The sequence below is a fragment of the Phoca vitulina genome, unplaced genomic scaffold, assembly GCF_004348235.1.
Source record: "Phoca vitulina isolate PV1807 unplaced genomic scaffold, GSC_HSeal_1.0 scaffold50, whole genome shotgun sequence".
NCBI classification, from domain to species: Eukaryota; Metazoa; Chordata; class Mammalia; order Carnivora; family Phocidae; genus Phoca; species Phoca vitulina.
Genome location: NW_022589753.1, coordinates 12009608 through 12030377, shown reverse-complemented (window position 1 = coordinate 12030377; position 20770 = coordinate 12009608). Strand labels below are relative to the sequence as shown.

At 46.5% G+C, this 20770-nt stretch overlaps 1 protein-coding gene and 1 pseudogene across 8 annotated transcripts in view; both read right to left on the bottom strand.

Annotated features, from left to right (window-relative positions):
- Window positions 1–641: 641 nt before the first annotated feature.
- Window positions 642–20770, bottom strand: part of STAU1 (staufen double-stranded RNA binding protein 1) — a 54233-nt gene continuing 34104 nt past the window's right edge. For 6 of the 8 annotated variants that reach the window (XM_032387803.1, XM_032387808.1, XM_032387810.1 and 3 more), the window contains 9 exons: window positions 19749–19847; window positions 9632–9862; window positions 8014–8157; window positions 6059–6205; window positions 4734–4809; window positions 4218–4537; window positions 3546–3668; window positions 2738–2823; window positions 642–2160 (listed from right to left, as the gene is read on the bottom strand). In XM_032387803.1, coding sequence (XP_032243694.1) covers window positions 2145–2160; window positions 2738–2823; window positions 3546–3668; window positions 4218–4537; window positions 4734–4809; window positions 6059–6205; window positions 8014–8157; window positions 9632–9862; window positions 19749–19847 — 1242 coding nt within the window. In that variant the 3' untranslated portion in view covers window positions 642–2144. The remainder of the gene's footprint in view (window positions 2161–2737; window positions 2824–3545; window positions 3669–4217; window positions 4538–4733; window positions 4810–6058; window positions 6206–8013; window positions 8158–9631; window positions 9863–19748; window positions 19848–20770) is intronic. The other 2 variants (XM_032387806.1, XM_032387809.1) reach the window with 1 other exon arrangement.
- LOC116621793 lies at window positions 10958–11781 on the bottom strand (annotated as a pseudogene).

The following is a 20770-nucleotide window of genomic DNA, read 5'->3' as shown; positions in this document are numbered from 1 at the left end:
GTGCTCTGAATGCCCAGACCTTGGTGGTTTTTGTTTCTTTGGCTTTTCTCTTTAATCTTTTATGCCTGGCGTGAGGCTCAAACTCACAGCTCCCAGATCGAGTGTCACATGCTCTATGGACTGAGCCCAGCCAGGCGCCCGCCCCCCCAACACCCTGGTTTTTAGGTGCTCTCGTCACTAAAGGGAACCAGAATAAATGGCTGACTCCAGGACTGGGGAAGGGAAAATGTTTTTCCTTTCACTGCTTTTATCCCTGCAATGTTGATGAACTCCCTTCTGTTGCCGAGCACTTTTCCATAACCTTCTGACCACTTTGTCATTCTGACAGTCCAACCCACAGGCCGGTTCATGAACGTGAACCGTCTTCCAAGAATACAAGCCACAAAGCCACCAGCCCACTCCTCAGCCAGGCCTGAATGCAGTGCCTCACCTTGACGACTCCGAGTGTGAGAGCACCCGCTGGAAGTGAGGAGACTCGAAGTGTTAGAAGTCTCTCTCCTCTTCGGGCTCATTCTTTGGGTGACAGTGTCCGGTCCAGAGGAGAGGCACCTCCCCTCGCTTGGGTGCCCACACGCCGTACTTCCACACCCTCACTCACCTCTTCCCTCACTTCTTTAGTTACTGCTCGGAAGGACCAAAAATTCATTAGTATTTGTTTATTGATCAATGGTTTGATATAAAGTTATTTCAGATCTTCAGAATTTTGCCCAAACAGAAGTCACAAGCATTACAAAGTGTTTTTTTTTTTTCTTTCTTAAAAAAAAGGGTAGGAGGCAGGTTGGGAGGGGACCAACCTAGCAGTAGTGGCATTTGAGAATAAATTAACAAAAAAAAATTTAGTATTACCATTTATTGGTGACAAACACTAAGTTTTACTTACATTCCATGGGGAGAAAAAATTCCAGCGTAAACAATGAATCGAAGCGGTACTTAACTCGCAAGGTTACGGTGCTTTTCATCTGGACCATATGCAGGACCTTTAACTGCACACGCTTCTGTGCCCAGTAACACAACATCAAAAGCAACACAGTTTCAGAGATAAACACGGGTCATTCTTTTCAGCCCTACATGGAGATGTAATCAACAGTACAAAGCACTCAAGGAAATCCCCCTGCGGGTTTGTGTGTACTACGTGGAGACCATATCCTGTAGTGTAGTGAAAGCTACGTGTCTTCAAGAGCCAGGTGTATGTACACACGATTTTTTTTAATAATCTTTAAAACAAAGATCAAAGTTCATTTGTTTAAGTCCTGTTGCATTAACAAAAGTAAAATAGAAAAGGAACCAAATGATCATTAAAGTTTAAAATTCCTAAACTGTCCAATTTATACAACCGTGGGAGACTTCATCAAGGACTCTGAGAAGTCCAGGACCATTTCAGCTAAACCGGAGGGCACGCAGTTTGCATCACTGAAATGGTCCTGGGTTAGTCCAGTAAAGTCGAGACGTATAACCACATACACATGGATATGATCTTTGCGGATTAGATTACTGAAGTCAGTCTCAGACAAGTTTCTAAACTGTGCTATGTAACTAGATACAATTGAGAAACTCTCAGATGAAAATTTATAGTGTCATTTCAGTCAAAAGAAAATAATAAAACTAAGAATATGTAATCTCTTTTGGGAGAGAAAGCAGTGGTGAGGACAGTGTGGGTGCCACGGAGGCGGGGGCCGGAGCACGCTAGAATGGTTAGCTGGCGCTGAGTAGGAAGCATTTGATTTTCTCTGGTGCTTTCGGCTCTGGGGCTGGTGTACGGCCCTGCTCCCCGGCGTGGGTGTCCCGGGCGTGTCCCAAGGGTTTGAGTGAGCCACTCTGAGAAGGGGTCGTGCTCTGTTCCCGGTTTCCTTCACACAGCCCAAACAGCAGTGGCCACAGCCAAGCACCGAGGGGTCCGGGGCCACATGGCAGGCCCCGCCGTGCCCCCCAGCAGCTGCCTGTATGTGGGGACAAAACAGCACCCGCAAGCGCAGCCACGGCCGCCTCCTTGTGTTCCCGTCTTCGTCACCACTGCCGCCTCTGGTTCTTTACCCAGCATGTCTCTCAGCCCACTGGAGGTATCAGAAATTCCAAATTCTCAAAGCAGTTTCAGTATTTTCAGTATACATGTTGGGGTTTCACAACGGTTCGTGGCCAGAAAAGGTTCAGCACCTCCCACACCTTCAAGGAAGAAAAAAAATGAAAGTGATGCCAGTTTTGAAATGTAAGAAAATTTAACCCATGTTAAAAATGAGCAGAACTCAGCAGACACTGAAGCCCAATGGCACAGGCACCAGTTTGTGATCACTGGGCTCCGGTTTTCTCAGGATACGCCGTCAAGTGAGAAAAGTGAGGAGAAGGAGTGTGTAGTATGTGATCTCCGGGAGAAAAGGAAGAATGCAAGAAATACAGGACTGTACTTGCATAAAGAAACACACAGGAAAGATACATAAGAAACTAATAACCATTGTGACCTGTGGGTGGGGGCAGGGAGAGTGACATGGGTGAGGGCTGTGTGGGGGGCAAGACTGACCACCCGGCATCTCGGGAAATCACTGTGGGGTCTGAACCCTGTGTATGTATTACCTATTCTAATTTTTTTTAAGAAAGTAGAGCTCTGCTCACAACCTGGAAACCTTTCAGGGAAAGGGACAGAAAGTGATAGAGGGGAGTGTCTTACTATTGAGTTGAGCAGACGGTTTGAATTTAATGCAAATGAGGAACAGAACTGCCTTTCCGAGTAAATCAGCTCACTCACACAGACATTGGTCCATTTCCTGTTCTTGGCATCTCTGTACTCGGTTGGTCCAACTCAGAGAGCAGCTTTAAGATGTTCAGTGCAGCCTGGCAGGGACAAAAAGAAGAGTCAGAGCATGACCGCCACCCGGGGCCACAGCAAGACGCTGTTTGAACAGGTAGGCGAGGGACAAAACCGGGAGTCCCACTAAACCTCACATTCCCTTAATATTTGGACTTTCAATTTGAAATACAAATTACAAAAGAAATTATCCATGTTTGCCTCATTGAATCACAACCTCTGCTAATTTTATTTTCTTTTAATATTTTTAACTTTATGGTAACTAGACTACACATTTTGTATCTTGCTTTAGAACAGAAACCTGTCATGTTCCCTTGTTAGAATACGTTAATTTGATGGATGCATTATATTCCATCAGGCGGATATACCACAGTTTACCTAGATTAATCAGTTCTTTTTCTCAGTTTTGTACTTCTCGTTAACAGTAGTTGCACCTGAACGGAGACCAAAATAAGGGGCTTTCTACAGCTGCCCGAACTTGGGCATGTGGTCTGTGTTCTGGGAGGAGAGGAATGGACACAGCGCGTGGAGGGGGTCCAGGACCCAAGTCCACCCCCCAGGCCAGCACAGGGACGGGAAGGAGAGTCTAAGGCTGATGAATTCTGATAAACAATGAACAATCAATAAACTGAGGAAGAAATCTTCAAAAATACGAAGTCTATAAAAGCACCCAAGTCTCCGGGAGAACCCTTCTCCTGTCTGCCCAAGGCCAGCAACAGGCAGGGGCCAGGAGCACTGGGGAACGTACCATGTCATGGCAGGACTCCACATCCTTTCCAATACCATGGCTGATCAGAGGTGGCTGAGAGGAGCAATTGATAAGAGATACAAACTCGTTCTTGTTGTTTTTGGGGAAGTCTTTGTATTCAACCTGAGGGGAAAAGAAAACCGAGGCCTAGTAGGGCAGCGGCGAATACGCAAGGAGCCCAGCAAACGGAGAGGACACGTCTGTCTCCTGCTGTCAACCTGACACGACTCCTGCTCAGTCAGCAGACTGTCCGGGGCGCCTGCAGCTGGGGGTACCCAAAAACCCTGGTCGGGAGGAAGGGGGGTACCAAACACCTGGTGTGAAAGAAGCCATGTCCTTTTCTGCTAGGCTGAAAGGGCCAGCACACTGAATCCATTCTTGCCAGAACTATCACTAAGATGACAAGCTTTGTTACTACGGTTAGCTTGGATTTTGTAAAAGCTTATTTATTAGCAAAGGACAAGGTGATTCTGTTACCATACAGGCTTGGCCCATACTTTCCCGAACTCCCTCCACCCGCCTCAGGACCATCAGGTACCACGTGCCCTCCACCCTTCCTCCACATAAAGACCTGGATTTAATAAACAAGGTGCAAGGCTCATTTTCTGAAAGAAACCCAAAAAAGTTGAGTGCACTGAGGTCTAGACCACACAGCTCTGCCCTAACAGTTACCTGGAATCCCTGGACTCTGGAAAGATAGTCCAGCTGCTCAGAGGGTCTTGTAAGAGGTCCATGGGGTACGTGGCCTGAAGAGATGTTATTCTTTAAAATGGTCTCGGCTGTGGGCGAGGTGCCCCCATACAACAACTCACGGGCTATCATGGCAGTTACCGTGGCCTTGGCCGGATTCGGAGCTGCCCTGGTGAAATCTTTGGTGTGGTGTCCTTGACTGACTCCTACGGCCTGGGCAACCTCGGGCACCATGGGAAGAATCCCCGCGGGCAGCTGCTGATGACTAAGATAAGGCATCCTAAACTCATCCTCTTTATTGCCTAGGGAGGGACACGCAGACAGATCAACACGAAGCCATGTGCGCCGCTAGGAAAGATCTTTGCCACCCCGCCGGCCCGCCCTCGGCGCACACGACGGCTCGGGGAGGCCGCAGAGCTCCACACTGCTCGTCGTTCCAGGGGCCACGCCAAGCCCAGACTCACATTCAGATCAAGACAGTATTAACATCACACTTACTAGTCCCATTTTCATCCCCAGAGCCAGGTTCAAAAAAGGTTACTTTTCTTCCATCCCCTGGTTTTTTTATTGGTGTCTTAAAAAAGAAAAAAAAAAAAAGGCCATGAGCGGAAATCAAACTGTCGCAAAATTAGTTCTTACTCTCTGAAACTATACCAACTCCAACCAGCATTCATCTGTGGTTTGTAACCTTTTGAAATATGAAGAGGTAATCAGCAGAGAAGCCCTACCCCCACGCCGACCGGCCCAGCAGCCTCCTGCGTTTCCCGCCCCACCGCGCCCGCCCCAGAGCCACTCCCACCCCCACAGCCTGTCCTCTACCAGAGGAGGCTAAGAATCCTCCTGCGCCGGGGGCTCAACTCTGCTTGGCACTCACAGGACGACAGGGGAACGTTTAACCAGAGGGAGCCAGAGATGCTAGATGCCTTCCCCAAGGCGGGGGGAAAAGCAGCTTTTAGATGAAAGCTAAACAAAGACTTTTCTGGAACTAATATCCAATTCAAAGAAAAGGTGACATTTCCAAAGATAACAAACGGTGGGGGGGGGGGGGAATCCTATGAGAGAAAACTTTTGTCAAACACGGGTCTTTCTGAGAAGGGAATCCTCTATCAGATTTTGGAATGAAAAACCCCAAAACCCAAGTCCAGGCTCTGTGCCGATTCTCCGAGGAGTGTCCACGGCCACGGCAGAGGCCACGGCCCGCTGCCGGCACGGCTGGCACAGGGAGGGGTCCCATCCCGGGACCTCTCAGTGGAAACAAGCTCGGTCAAGAACCCGCTTGAGGGTACTGCTTTACCAATCTTGGCAGAAGATTTTGTATCTAGTGTTCAATTCATAAAGAAAAAAAGAATCCCGAATCCAAACTACGAATTTCCTTCCATAAATCCCAGTGTGTCGGTGTCCCAGAAAACCCAAAGCCTGCTTCCCAACTAGCAGAAGCCTGAGGCCGCGGGTCTTGCACGCGGGCCCCACCGCGAGCACGAGGGCAGCCGCACACAGGGTCATCTGCAGCCCCGTCGCCCATCCTCCTCCAATGGAAAGGGGCGAGCTGCCCTCCAGCAAAGTGTGTCCCCAACCACAGAGATACAGAAACAAGAACGACTTAACCCAGAGCCACGCTCGGAGCCACGGACATGCAACTCCCCTTCTGACCACATTATAATGCTCCAAACGGATAGGACGCCGCTCAGCAGGGCTGTTTTCCTGCCAGGAGGATGAAGCCTTGCCCTGAAGCCTGGCCCTGGAGGTTGCCAGAGTCCCCTAGGATGAGGCGAGGAGGTCATCTTGCCATTAGAGAGCAAGGACACAGAGCCCCGAGCAGTCACCTTCTCCTCTGATTTGAGGGCTGGTTTGGTGGGCTGAGCCTGTGGGACTTTGAAACCAAGGATCTCCAGCATGTTCTCGGCTGCGTTGCGTTTGGCCACCTTCTTGTTGGTGCCTGCTCCTTCTGCGGTGTGGTTTCCCACCTTCACCTGCATGAGGACGAAGTCAGGACTCAGACCAGTGCTTACACCTTCAGAGTAAGACTGGTGAGGCAGCGGCGTGTGGGCAAAAGAACCCAACAGCGACCACAAGCCTCCCAGGGGCGCCCGCGGCAGCCGCTGGTCAATGTGAGATCACAGAAGCTTACAGGCCCTTTAACGTAAGGAGTTCTAAAAACGCACTTCCTGCCGTGACTCCCTCTGACACTCATCTGTGCTGCTGAGGGTCTGCGCCCCCGGGGCACGTGTGTGGAGCCCAGCCCGGGACCACCTGCACGGCCGCGGGCAGAGCGTTCCCCCCACGGAACCCGCAGGCACTACGCAGCACGCCCGCCTCCGGCGGTTCTGTCGTGTCCTCTAGACTTACGAGATGGAGGAAAGGGTAATGACGGAGGCAGGGACGCAAACTACGCTTACAAGCGTGTCGAGTCTGCAGCCAGGGCCCTGTAACTGCACAAAAAACGGGAACATCCATCCAGTCGTTGAAAATGATCTGGTTCAACAAAGTCACTCACTGGTCACAAATGAAGTTCCAACGTGTCTTTACTTTCATCTTGTTTATGTAAATAAAAACGTTAACCGACTCTCATGCTAGAACTATGCTCCTTTGTCAACAGCACGCGCGGCCTGCTTTTCTAACACCATCTAACACTGTCACGGCCCTTACATGACAGAGAACACGGAAAGTAAAGAGTATTACGTGCTTTCTATATTATTTGTCAACTGCGCCCTGGCCCAGTGGGCCCCGCTCCCCGCCGTCAGACGTTCGCACTACTAAGACCATGTTGCTTGTAGTAATTTGATGCCTTAAATCGTGTCCTCGCGTGCGCACCGCACGTGCTGCTGAGTCAGCGGCCAGGAGCTCATCCTCTCTGTGACATCTGTACTACACAGACGTGTAGTTTATACATGCGTAACACACCTATAAACACCCCCCTTCCCACCAGCCCGCCCCCCAGGAGAGCTGAGTGTTCACAGGTTCCAGCACTTAACCACGGCTTACAACCCCTTCCGAGCTGGTCCTGATCACAGACCAGACCAAAAAGCCCCATGTCCCAGAACTGAGAGTCAAGGAAACCTTCCCTGGCCTGTGAAGAGGGCTCTGGGGTTGAATCCTGGCCTTGCCATCTACCAGCTTTGATTTTGGCCAAATTACTGATCCTCTTGGTATGCTGCCATCTTCCTTGTAGCCTGGAAGGACCGTGACTTTACTCGCCTTCTGACTGGGGAGGGAGAGCACGCCGAGAATACTTCCCAAGTCATGAGCGAACTGCTACACGAGAGCAGAGTACTGGGTTTTTCACCAGAAAACACCATTAAATTCAAATCACAAAGTAGACTGCCCATATGAGTAACCGTTTCCTAAATACAAGAAAACACTCTGCACTAATCCGAAGTGCAATCCCAATCTAAGGAGGACCAACCCTAGACTCCAGATTCTACAGATTGGGAGGAACAGGAACATATCCTTTGATAGAACTTATAAAATTTACCTTCTGAAAAGAACAATACAAGCCTTCAAGGACATGTACTGAAGAGCAATGGTCACCCGCAATCCCCCTGCCCTAGCACCCATGACCTGGAGCAGGGGTCTGAGCTCCTACCTGCTGACTCAGCAGCACGTGCGGCGCGCACGCAAGGACACGTTTTAAGGCATTTACTACAAGCAACGTGGTCTTACTATTGCTAACGTCTGATGGCGGGGACCTGGCCCCCTCAGGAAAGCACCCAGCCCCTGGACCCCTCCAGCCGCGTGGGGCGTGGTCACCGAAGGGCTGCCACAAGCCACGCTGACCCACCTGCATCACAAACTCTCTGCGGCGCGGGAGGCCTCGCTCTGTGAGGAGCATGTACTCCGGCTCCTTCTCCTTTTTCGCCTGCTGGATCTGGGCCAGTCTGCTGATCGGGTTCATCCCCTGGCCGCAGTCCGTGCTGCTCTGTAGCTGACGACAACGGATGCAGACACCATGTGCCATGTTAGCCACAGAGAGGACCTCGCCAATTCAGGGGTCAGGACACAACGCAACATTCCTTTATGTTTGATCTAAGTGCCCAGAATTAATCAGATCTTTTTTAAACCTTCTTAAAATTAAAAGATGCTTAGTGATTTTCTAGGATTGCTCTGAGGTGACTTTTTACAAGGCTCCTGGCAAACCAACATCAGTATCCCACTATGGGTAGGCAAGCAACCCTGAAAAGTCTGCTTTTTAACAATAAATTTCAACTTGACAATGAAGAGAGAAAAAAATACAGAACACTATTCCTAAAATTCCCCCCAAAAGTCTGTTATGGGTCCCCAGCTTTCTTAACAAGGACTCAAAATCCAGAAACTATTTAAAAAACACACACACACGAAACACAAAACCTCAGGCTGACACCATGTGGAAAGAACCTAAGAATCCCACAGTTTCCTCCCAGTGGCCATCTTTAGCGCCACGGAACCCTCAGCCACTGCTCGTGTGGGGTGGTTCCTGGGATCTCCTGAGAGAGAAGCGGAGCTGCAACAGTCTACAGCGTGTGCTCAGCCCTGGGCGTGGGGTCTTGGCAAAGCGTGAAACTACAGCTGGCTCTCGAACAACAAGGGTCTGAACTGTGCAGGTCCACCTAGAAGTGGATTTTTTTTTATAACTGTAATAGAGTACAGGAAGTGTATTTTCTCTTCCTTAAGATTTCCTTAATAATGTTCGCTTTCCTCCAGATTACTTTACTGTGCGAATATAGCATTTAATACATACACACATATACAACATATAACATACAAAACATATTAATTGACTGTTTATCTTATTGGTAAAGCTTCTGGTCAGCAGTAGGCCGTTAGTGGTTAAGTGTCTGGGGAGTCAAAAGTTAAACCCAGGCTTTCCACTGTGGGCTGGGGGCCCGTGCTGTTCAAAGGTCAAAACTGTACTGACAATCAGGACAGACCCTAGTATTCCTAAACATGCCCAAAGGACTCTTGTCCCTTCTCTGGGTGGGGAAGCAAGGGGCTAGTATAATTTTCGACAGGTCCATTGACATGGCTTAAAAAATCCCAAAGAATAGGAGGTGTTTGGTGAAATGTCTCACTGCCCCCAGACGCCTTTGCTCCCACAAGTCTGCTTCACACTCGCACCAGTTCAGCGGTGAGCGAGGTGGAAGGACACTTTGTCGCCATTCGCTCTGCAGATGCACACGGTTCCTGTGATCACCCCTCACCCACGACGTGTGCGCACAGCTGCCAGCGCCCCGGCGCCCGCATCTTTGCCGAGGGGGCTCCTGGGAGGAACTACCCAAGGTGGCCCCTGCACCAGGCCTGGCAGGTGGCACGTCAGTGCCTATCTTGTCACTAGGGTCAGCAACCTAGTGAACCTTTTAATATGTCCTCCCCCGTCATCTACAGGCAATGGAAATACTCTCTTCGATCGAGAAGGTTCTTACCCTGACTATGGATTTTGTTTTCTTTTTGATTCTGGGCTTCACTCGCTCGACCGTAGGCAGGGGTGGTAGCTTCTTCAGCTCCTCGAGGACAGCGATAGCAGCGTTTTTCTTTGAAATCTTCTTGCTCTTCCCTTCACCTTCCCCAACAAACTCCCCAACTGACACCTTGGTCACAAAGCTCTTCATATGGGGGGGGCCACTCTCCCGGGCAACCTGTTTCAGAGGGAAAGACTGAGTGAAAGCGTGACAGACACTTCCTGCCAGTGGTAGGCCACACTGCTCAGCACACGACCTCCCAGGAACCACAGGGAAGGGCGAGTGACGGACAAGACCTGATCAGTGCAGGCGGCGTAAATGTCAGCAAAAGAAAACAGTGAAAATCCTGAATGCTTTTCTTCCCTTCCTTATTTCTCAGACTTGTTAATGTTCTTGGGTCTGGTTGGTCCCCCACACAGTTAGTACGGAGTAAAGAGGAAAACAAGTTCTGCTCCCACCCTCCGAGCAGAACGGCTCCCGTCTTCCCAGGGTCAGAGACTGTCCTGAGTTCAGGGGATCCACTGCAAATGGCAGAAAGGAAGCTGTCCCAGCGAAGTCCAGAAATAATTGCAACACAAAGAGTTCAAGTTTAATATTTGCTCTGAGCCTCCAGCCAAGTCTGAGCTTATTAAATCCTGATTGCTATGCAGCTTTAAAAAAGAATGAGAAATTTCAAAGCACTGACCGTGATTTCCAATACACACTAAGTAAAAAAAACCAAACTGCCAAGAGTTTATACAGTACCCTAACTTTTGTGTAAAAAAAAAAAAAAAATTTATATATACCCACACATATACACAATTATATAAACAGACACACGTGTGTGTTTATATGCTTATTTTTGCAAAAAGAAACACAGGATGGATAAAGCAGAAACTGAGAGAATTAGTTCCCTACAGCACGTGGGAGGGACTGTGTAGAGCAGGGACAGGATGACGCTTCTGAGTGTATCTTTTTGTATAGTTTTGACTTTTAGAAGCATTTAGTGTTTTACATATTAAAAATATAAAAATAAGTCAACAAAGATGGGAGAAAAACACTAAAATTGAGTGTGGACAGAAACTTAAGTAAGGTTCTTACTGGATCACACGGAAGGAAAATAAAAATTGAACTAGGGGCGCCTGGGTGGCTCAGTCGTTCAGCGTCTGCCTTCGGCTCAGGTCATGATCCCAGAGTCCTGGGATCGAGCCCCGCGTCGGGCTCTCCGCTCAGCGGAAAGCCTGCTTCTCCCTCTCCCACTCCCCCTGCTTGTGTTCCCTCTCTCGCTGTGTATCTCTCCCTGTCAAATAAATAAATAAATTCTTTAAAAAAAAAAAAAAATTGAACTAGCTAACTTAGGTTAGCTAAGACACTCTTGAAAAGAACAACCAAGAGGACTCACACTAGCAGATTTCAAGACTTCCGATAAAGTTATAGCAACGATGCCCTCACAGCATTGTTTAAAGGCAAACAATGAGATCAGTAAATCAGAACAGAATGCAGAAATAGACCTGCACACATTTGGTCTTGTGATTTCTGGCAAACACACCAAAGTACATCAAAAAAAAATTTTTTTTTTTTTGCACCGTATCATTATTTTTAATGTCCAGCATTTACAATATGAGGGCCAGAGCTTTCTCCCCAACTCAAGTTTATAAATTCTCAATTGGCTTGTGAGGCCAATAGGGATACTACTTGTCTAATTTGGTTTCTGGGAAGACTTCATTCAGGTCCTCAATGGTCATCTGATCAAATGGAATTATGTTCCTCATCTTCTCCAGCTCTTTTTCATATTCCTCAATCCTGGCCTTTGAGAGAGACAAAAACTCGGCACAACTTTTCACATCTTCTTTTTCTTCAGCATCCACCTGAACAGTATATTTATCCTCTGGCACAGGAACCTTCAGGGCATTAAACTTCTTCTCAAAGTCATCTACCAAACCAGCCTTCGCCACATTTGCCTTGTAGTAAGCCCAGTCGAGAGCAGGTGGTTTCTCAGGGAGACTAGCCAACCTGGAGGTAAGTGTCTCATTCCAGGATTTCGGGGAGTTAGCAATGGCCTTCTGGTTTTGGGGTATGATCTCCCCCAAAGCTACCCAGTCAATGGTTTTTAGAGCAACTTTTCATGCAGCCATCTTGAGATCCTTCACCGACCCCGGCAGCCCAGAGTCCACAGCAGCAAGGACAAAATACTTTTTTTTTTTTTAAATCAAAAGTCTTAAAGGGGGGAAAAAAAAAAAAAAGCACTACATATCCACATGGAAGAAAAGCTGAACCACACAGTCTCAAACTCCACCACAAACAACAGGTACCTGGAGCCAGAACACAGACCTAAATGTGAAAGCTAAAACTCTAACACTCTCAGAAGAAAACATAGGAGTGGGGTGCCTGAGTGACTACAGTTGGTTGGGCCACTGCCTTCAGCTCAGGTCATGATCCTGGAGTCCTGGGATCGAGTCCCACATCAGGCTCCCTGCTCAGCAGGGAGTCTGCTTCTCCCTCTGACCCTCTCCCCTCTTATGCTCTCTCTCTCTCTCATTCTCTCTCTCAAATAAATAAAATCTTAAAAAAAAAAAGTTCTGAAGAGACACTAATTTGGAATCATTTAAAAAAAAAAAAAAGAAGAAGAAGAAGAAAACACATGTTCAAGGCACCGTTTTCCTTTCAGTGCTACTGTCCTTCACTGTTGACCGCCCAGGAACCCCGTTCCTGTGTCACCTGAGGCGTCCGTGTTGGCCATGTTTGCATTTCTACGTTGGTAGTTTGTGGCTTGTTTATGTGTGGGGGGTTTTTTAAAACAAATTTTTATAAAAAGAATATAATTTAATGGTAATAATAACCTAAAACAAAAATGGAAGCTACTGGTTATTCTCTTAACTTTTCACAAGATTAAATACAGATTTTCCTTTTAAAAAAAAGAAGAAGAAAACATAGGAGAAAAGGCCTGGAGCATGCAGTTGGCAAACAGCTCTTAAAAACACAAAGTACCAGCCATAAAGAAAACAAATTCGGAGCTCCTCGAAATTAAAATAATTGTTTTCATCAAAAGACAACAATTAGAAAATACAGGGAATCCACAAAACGGGGGAGAACATTTGCAATATACGTATCTGAGGGTTTATATCCAGAATACTGAAAGAACCTCTGTAAGTCAACTACCCAATTAATGAAAGACTTGAACAGGTACTTTACCAAACAAGATCTCTAAATGGCCAATAAGCATATGAAAAATGATCATCATTTGTCATCAAGGAAATGCAAATCGAAACCACAATGGAATACTGTAATGTACACAACACCCCAAAATGGCTAAAATTAAAACAACTGACAGCATCGAGTGTTGACAAGGATGTGGAACAACTGGTCAGAGTATAAACTAGTACAATCACCTTGGGAAGCAGCTTGACAATTTGTTTTACAGATTTTATTTATTTGAGAGAGAGCACGAGCACGCACGCACGAGCAGTGGGGAGGGGCAGAGAGAGGAGCAGACTCCCTGCTGAGCAGGGAGCCCGAAGCGGGACGATGCAGGACTCGATCCCAGGACCCCGGGATCATGACCCGAGCCGAAGGCAGATGCTTAACCAACTGAGCCACCCAGGCGCCCCCAACTTGACAATTTTTATTAAACACTTACCCTTGACTTGGCAATTCTGGGTGCACGTGTACACAAGAAGCCTTAGCAGCTTTATTCATAAAAGTTCCCAACGTGGAAACCACTCACATGTCCATCAAGAGGACAATGGATAAAGCACAGCTTTACATTCATACAGGGAAATACCACACGGCAATTAGCTACTGCCATACATGGATGAGACTCAAAAACACTCTGTTGAGGATTAGAGACTTGACACCAAACAATCCATACTGTATCATTCTATTTATATGAGGTCTAAGAACAAAGAAAATGAAACTATAGTATAGGTTTCAGAAAACAGCTTCTGGGTGGGTGTTAACTTGAAAGGGGCCCAGGGATTGCTGGAGGTTATGGGAATGCTCTAGATCTGGATCTGGGTGGTGAACCACAGGCTCGAACGGGCTGTGCCCTGAAGACGTGCCCATTTTCTACACAGGAAGCACACCTCAACAGATGGTCAGCAGGAGGTCTAAGTATGGAATTAGGAATGGAGGGGAAGAGCCTTGTGATGCTAGATGAAAATTAGAGGTATAAACTGGTAATTCTGAAAATAGAGGTATTTTCTAGTGATACCTGCCTACAAGGCCTAGAAGCAGTGACCTTCCCTCCAGCAGCAACAAGCATGCCTGGTGCCCCATCCTCATCTCCACATGCCGCTCTCCGTGAGGGGGAACGGGGCTCCTGCAGGACCAGCTAAGGCCATGTCTGTTAGAATTTCCATTTCTACTGGTGCCAAAACTTGAGCAGGGAAAGTTCAAAGTAAGGGTAAGGTTAAAACATTTAAGTTCACTCAAAATCTGAACAGGGGAGGTGAGAAGCGAGCGAGCAGGGATAATGAGGCACACAAGCAGAAGAGGAAAAAAAACACCTCACAGCATATATAAAAACTGTAACTCAAAATGAATCATAAAGCTTCAAGAAGAGAAGAGAAGAAGAATGACCTTACATGAGACAAAGGTGTCTTAGGTTACATACAACAACCATGAAACATAAAAGAAAAATTAGGCAAATTCAACCTCACTAAAATCTCTGCTCTTTGGAAGATACCATTTAAAAAATGAAAAGACAAGCCACACACTGGGAGAAAATATTTAGAAAATACGTATCTGATAAAAGGATTGTATTCAGAATATATAAATAACCCTCAAAACTCAGTAATAAAACAACTCCATAACAAAACCGACAGACGTGAACAGACGCTCCCCCAAAGAAGATGCCCAGATGGCAAAGCAGCACAGGAAAGATGCTGGGCGGGGGGTGGGGGGGGTGGCGCCTGGGTGGCTCAGCTGGTTAAGCCTCCAACTGGTGATTTCAGCTCAGGTCGTGATCTCAGGGTCTGCTTCTCCCTCTGCACCCCGCCCCCCACCTGTGCTTTCTCTCTTTCACGCTCTCTCTCAAATAAATAAAATCTTTTTTTTTTAAGATTTTATTTATTCATTTGACAGAGAGACACAGTGAGAGAGGGAACACAAGCAGGGGGAGTGGAAGAAGGAGAAGCAGGCTTCCCGCCGAGCAGGGAGCCCGATGCCGGGCTTAATCCCAGGACCCTGGTATTATGACCTGAGCCGAAGGCAGACGCTTAGCAACTGAGCCACCCAGGCGCCCCTAAATAAATAAAATCTAAAAAAAAAAAAAAAAAAAAAAGGCAGGAACTACTGCTCTGTGCAACATGGACAACCAACACCTGCATTACATTAAGTTAAAGAAGCCAGACTAAAGGCAATAAACTCTGTAATTCCATTTATGTAATGTTCTGAAAAGAGAAAAACTGTAGGGGCGGAAATTGGATCAGTGGTTGCCTGAGGCTGAGGACGGAGGAAAAGAACTGGCTGCAAAGGGCCTCAGGGCAACTTTACGGGTTGAAAGAGGTTTTAGGTCTTGACTGCAGGGGTGGTTCCACCACTGTATACATTCATCAAAACACATCAATAAATCTAAATAGAATAGATTTTACTGTATATAAATTACCTCAAAAAAAAAACTACCCTCCCCTCCAAAAACATCCCCACAGGGGAATATCAAAGGACACAGCAGCCAGCTGAATGGCAATTTGAATATCAAAATGAATGACAATAATGTTGAACCATGTTTTTTTTTTTCTTTTTCTTTTAAAATGTAAGCTCTACACCTAATATGGGGCTTGAACTCATGACTCCAAGATCAAGAGTCGCACTCCTCCACCTCCACCGACTAAGCCAGCCAGGCGCCCCCAGTGAATGACAACAATAATGAAGTAACACTTTGAATAAAAAAAGAAGCTGTGGACCTATGCTAATAAAAATTAACGTACAGAGGTGGGGTATTTCCTGTGAAATGTCAGCTCAGAAAGGCAGGAAATCCACCACAGCAGTGACTGTTACTGGGAAGAATTATCAATGACTATGAGAATCAATGGGGAAATCTCTGAGGGCAGAGCCTTCAAACATCTCCTCGCAGGATACGGATTAATTGCAAAGAGAAAGAATGTCTTTTTTTTTTTTTTTTAAAGATTGTATTTATTTGCGAGAGAGAGAATGAGAGACAGAGAGCATGAGAGGGAGGAGCAGACTCCCTGCTGAGCAGGGAGCCCGATGCGGGACTCGATCCCGGGACTCCAGGATCATGACCTGAGCCGAAGGCAGTCGCTTAACCAACTGAGCCACCCAGGCGCCCCAAAGAATGTCTCCTTAAGGTGAAGCTCTGGTGTAAGCCAATGAAAGGAACGTCACTGACACGGGGGGAAATGCCCTCATGTGATGCTCAGAAGAACCAACACCACATCTGTGGTGTCCTGAGGGAAAAAATGCATTATCTGAAACTAATCATGAGGGAACAATCAGACCAAACTGAGGGCCATTCTACAAAGTACCTTTTAAAAATGTCAAAAGAGGCTGAGAACTGTTACAGACAAAAGGAGAGCCCAGGGATGCCTCTACCAGATGCAGGGTGTGATCCTGCACTGCCACATACGTGCCATCAAGGACGGAAGGCACAGACGGCAAAATGTGAATATAGGACATACGTTACATAAGAATTAGTGACGCTCAATTTCCTGTATTTGATCATTAGATTGTGCTTATTTAAGATAATGTCTTGTCCTTAAAAGATACATGTTGAAATTTAGGAATCCTGATACCTGCCACTTACTCAAATGACCCAGCAAGGGTAAGAAGAGATAGAAAATAGTATGTGCATTCACAGAGAGAAAAAGCAAATGTAAAATGTTAATCACTAGTAAATCTCAGTGAAGGAGAAATTCACTGTCCTATTCTTCCAACTTTTCCACAGGTTTGAAATTTTTCAAAATAAAATATTCAAAAAATGGCTAGGAAAACCAAATGAGCCCCAAAACAGCAGTGCTGTGCTCCCCAGGTGAGAACCAGCGGCCCCTCAGAGAGCGGCCTTCACTCCCCCCCAAAGGAAGAGGTTGGCAGGGAGGGCCCCTCACACACCACCTCCCACCCTGACAGCCTGGTTTCCGAACACTCAGCCCCACCTGGACTCTTGGCCTCTCAGAGTTTACTCAATCATCTACTCACATCACCAGCCAACCAATCTAAATGTGGAGTTCCACCTACAATGGATTTAGTGCAAGGTCATGTAGAGGTCACAACCGCCTCCCGGTGACTTTATCAATCAGCACCATCACATTTTTTAACTAAAACTATGTATTTTATCAAGTCAAGCTATATACATTTTTTCTGGAGAACCGTAGGAAAGGCTCCTGCCTTCTTCTATTAAACAGTTCTAACCCAGATTTCTATGTGACAGATTTTACTATAAAAAACTCAGTAAAAAAAAAAAAAACTGTTCCCATTCATTTACTCAACAAACATTTCCTGAGCATCCAGTATGTGCCAGGTAATCTTCCAGATGCAAGAGACAGAACTGTGGGGGAAAAAAATGAAAGCCCTTGCTCAAGCTAATAATGGAAGTAATATGACCCTTTGATAGATGAGCTATTTAACATAAGCACTCACATTAACAAATTCAACACCACCACCAACGAACAAACTGGAATGTCTTAAATGATTACCCTAAAGATATTCACCCACCAGAGGGCGCTCCCAAAACTTCCTTCAGGTGATCAGACCATTTCCTGCTGTGTTACATATTCCTGAACACAAGCTTGAGACCCAAATCCGAAATCTAAACAAAGCGGAAGTGGAACAGAAGCAATCTGGTCTCCAAATCCCACAGAGCAAAAACAAAATGGCATTCCTTCACTAAGGTTCCAGAAAGCTGACTCTCAGGCAGGGCAACAAACTAGTAGCAACAGGTGGCAAGCTTCACAAGGATCCAAGGCCCTGGTGCCAGCAGTCACCTCTGTAATCCTGAGGTGACCCGGGAAGCCAGGCACCTCCCACTCCCACAATCTTGGCACCCCTCTAATCTCTAAAAATCCATTCTCATGCCCTACCAATCCCTCAGCACGAGGAGAAAAGGAGGACTTCTTCCCTTCCTGCAACAGGTACCCAGGAAGACCTCTTGGTTTTCGGAGTGAAGCTCCCACCTAGTTCCCACCCAGCAACTAGCCCTGTCATTCTGCGTATCTCCTGTCTCATCGCCTCCCTCCCCAATGCCAACAGAGGGAGAAGGGCCGGAAGGGACAGAGAGCCAGGTAAGAAGACACAGCCCTCGTCTGTCCAGGGCTCTGCCCTCTGGGAGGAAGGGACAGTGTAAACCTGGTCCTGCTGGCCAGGGTGGGACAGGGATGGATGTGGGGTGATGCAGGGTGGCCCCATGATGCAAGTGTAACTTCCCATCCCACCTGTGCCCCACGGCAGGCAGGGAAGCACTGCGAGCTAAAGGCCAGAAGTCAGCAGCATGCAGCAGACGGGTTAAGGACTGAACTCAGGAGCCAGTTTAGGGTGCTAGCACATTAATAAGAGAAGGTATATATTTTATAAAGGTCAGGCATGAAGTTTGGGGGTCACTTGTAACTGCAAAAATGCTACAAAATTACAGTATTTTACAGCATAATAAACTTCAGGGGGATTTTTTAACCAACTGAGCCACCCAGGTGCCCCACAGGGGGACTTTTTAAAAAAAGAAACAGGCCAAAAGAAATTTATGGACCACTTAAAATTGTTTTAAGCAAATGCCCCATCTCAAATTACATTTGCCTAAGTAACGAAGTAGAAGCGTAGAGCATTTTGGAAGACTAAATATATAGTCTTTAGAACTCTGAAAGACCTGGGGCGCCTGGGGGGCACAGTCGGTTAGGCATCCAACTTTTTTCTTTTTTCAAGATTTTTTATTTCTTTGAGACAGAGTTGAGAGAGAGAGAAAAAGAGTGAGAGTGGGGGGCGGAGAAGCAGATTGCCCGCTGAGCATGGAGACCAATGTGGGGCTCGATCCCAGGATCCCAGGATCATGACCTGAGCCAAAGGCAGACGCTTAACTGACTGAGCCACCCAGGCGCCTCTAGGCATCCAACTCTTGATTTCAGCTCAGGTCATGACCTCAGGGTCATGAGATCGGGCTCCACAAGATTCTCTCCCCGTCTCCTTCTCCCTCTGTCCCTCCCCACCCTCCCCGTGCTCTCTCTCAAAAAAACAAAGAAAAAACCACCTCTGAAAGACCAAAGAATTGATAAAGAAACGTGCATTGTATAGTAAAACACAACCTTGCATAACCAAGTGCGGAAACCAAAAGGATTTGCAAAGAATTCGTCGTGTGTCAGACCATTACAGAAAACTTACTAACCTCTATCACCTGCCTCATCTGTTTGGACTCACTGGGTCCTTGAAGGAAACATGTCCTAAATGTACCTTACTTTCCATATTGAACTAACAGCCCATTAGTTATGGTTTTTAAGACCATAAAGTCTCCAACAACAAATGAAGTTATCAGAGAGGTGATCTACAGGGCAAATGCTGGACAAGGACAAAACTGATGTCCTTTTAACTCCGCTGTATGATTCCTAGGGACTGTTAAGGAGATTAACGTTTTGGGAGTAACAGAGTCTTTTGAGAGTCTTATGAAAACAATGGAACCTCTCTCTAGAAAACACAATCTTCAAAATCATTCTGGGAGGCTCGCAGACCATCCATGGACTGTCTGGAGGGGCATGGCAGCCCCTAAATTAGCAACCCTGAAGAAGAGAATCAATATTGCTTTCCTAAGGGGCGCCTGCGTGGCTCAGTCGGTTAAGCGCCTGCCTTCAGCTCAGGTCATGATCCCAGGGTCCTGGGATCGAGTCCCGCATCGGGCTCCCTGCTCAGCCGAGAGTCTGCTTCTCCCTCTCCCTGCCTCTCTGCCCACTTGTGCTCTCTATCTCTCTGTCAAATAAATAAGTAAAATCTTAAAAAATATATATATATATATATATATATTGCTTTGCTAAGTATAAAGTCTGAGTATTAAACCTGAAGGTTCACAGGTTTGTGATGATAATTCCAATGTTATTTAGGAAAAAAATCATCCCAATGGTGAATGCCAACAGTATTTTACAGTGCAGTCCTACATGTAAAGCAAGCTTACCTCAAAATTCACAGGCAAGTTCCGTTTAAGTGCAATCTCAAACACTTGACTTATTTCCGATTTATTGAGATTTTCTTCTTCTGATTCTCTTCCATTCACCTAAAGAAAGAATAACTGTTTAGTAGTTAACTCTTATTAAAAACTGTCAACATCCCAGCTGTGATAAACCTTAAGCACTGAACCTTGGCTTCATGGAGTGAGCACCACCCCAGGGAGCAAGGCCACCTGTGTGCCATGTGGCAGTGAATTTAAAGGTTAAAAAAAAAAAGTATTATTTCACACTTGGGTCAGCTTGTACCTTGTAAATCCACCACAAACAACCCCACACCTAACAGACTCAGGGGTATGAATCAGCCTCATCGTGGCGCAACCACACGCCCACAGCTGCTCAGGAAGAGTGACAGACTCCCAAAGCCTTCCTTGAGGACCGGCGAGCCACATTCTGGAAAAAGTCAGAATACAGACAGCTCTGTGTGGGACATGGCAAGTTCAAATAGAAGTCTCTCCATCTAAGTATGCAGGTTTCTCATTTGGACAAAAGTCCCTGGAAACCCACTTTTTTAAAAAAGGATGCAATGGAACAAATTATGAAATTGTGTACCAAATCTTTTCCTCACTGCTGCTGGCCAAAATTCAAGTGCAAACTAATCAAGTCTGCTCAACAAAGGCTGAGACTCCATCTTTATAACAAGGTTCATTTACAGTCCTCCAGCCAGGGCTGGGATTAGGGAGGGCAGAGATCTCAGTGCGAGCTGATAACCGACTCTATCCATGCAGTGATAATGAGAATCCAGATAAGCTCAGTAATAGCAATGCCCCCCTCCCTGCAAATTGTGGCAAGAGAGCTGCATTTTTCTTATTTCTTATTATTGTGACTCTTTTATCAAAGAATTTGTAAAAGTCCTATTTCCAAGACTAGAACTTTCTGACAAGAACCCATGGCTAAAACTGCGAAATAGCTAAAATACAGGACTATCCAGGATTTTATCGGTTGTGCATTTCTATACGTTCATCAGATAGAT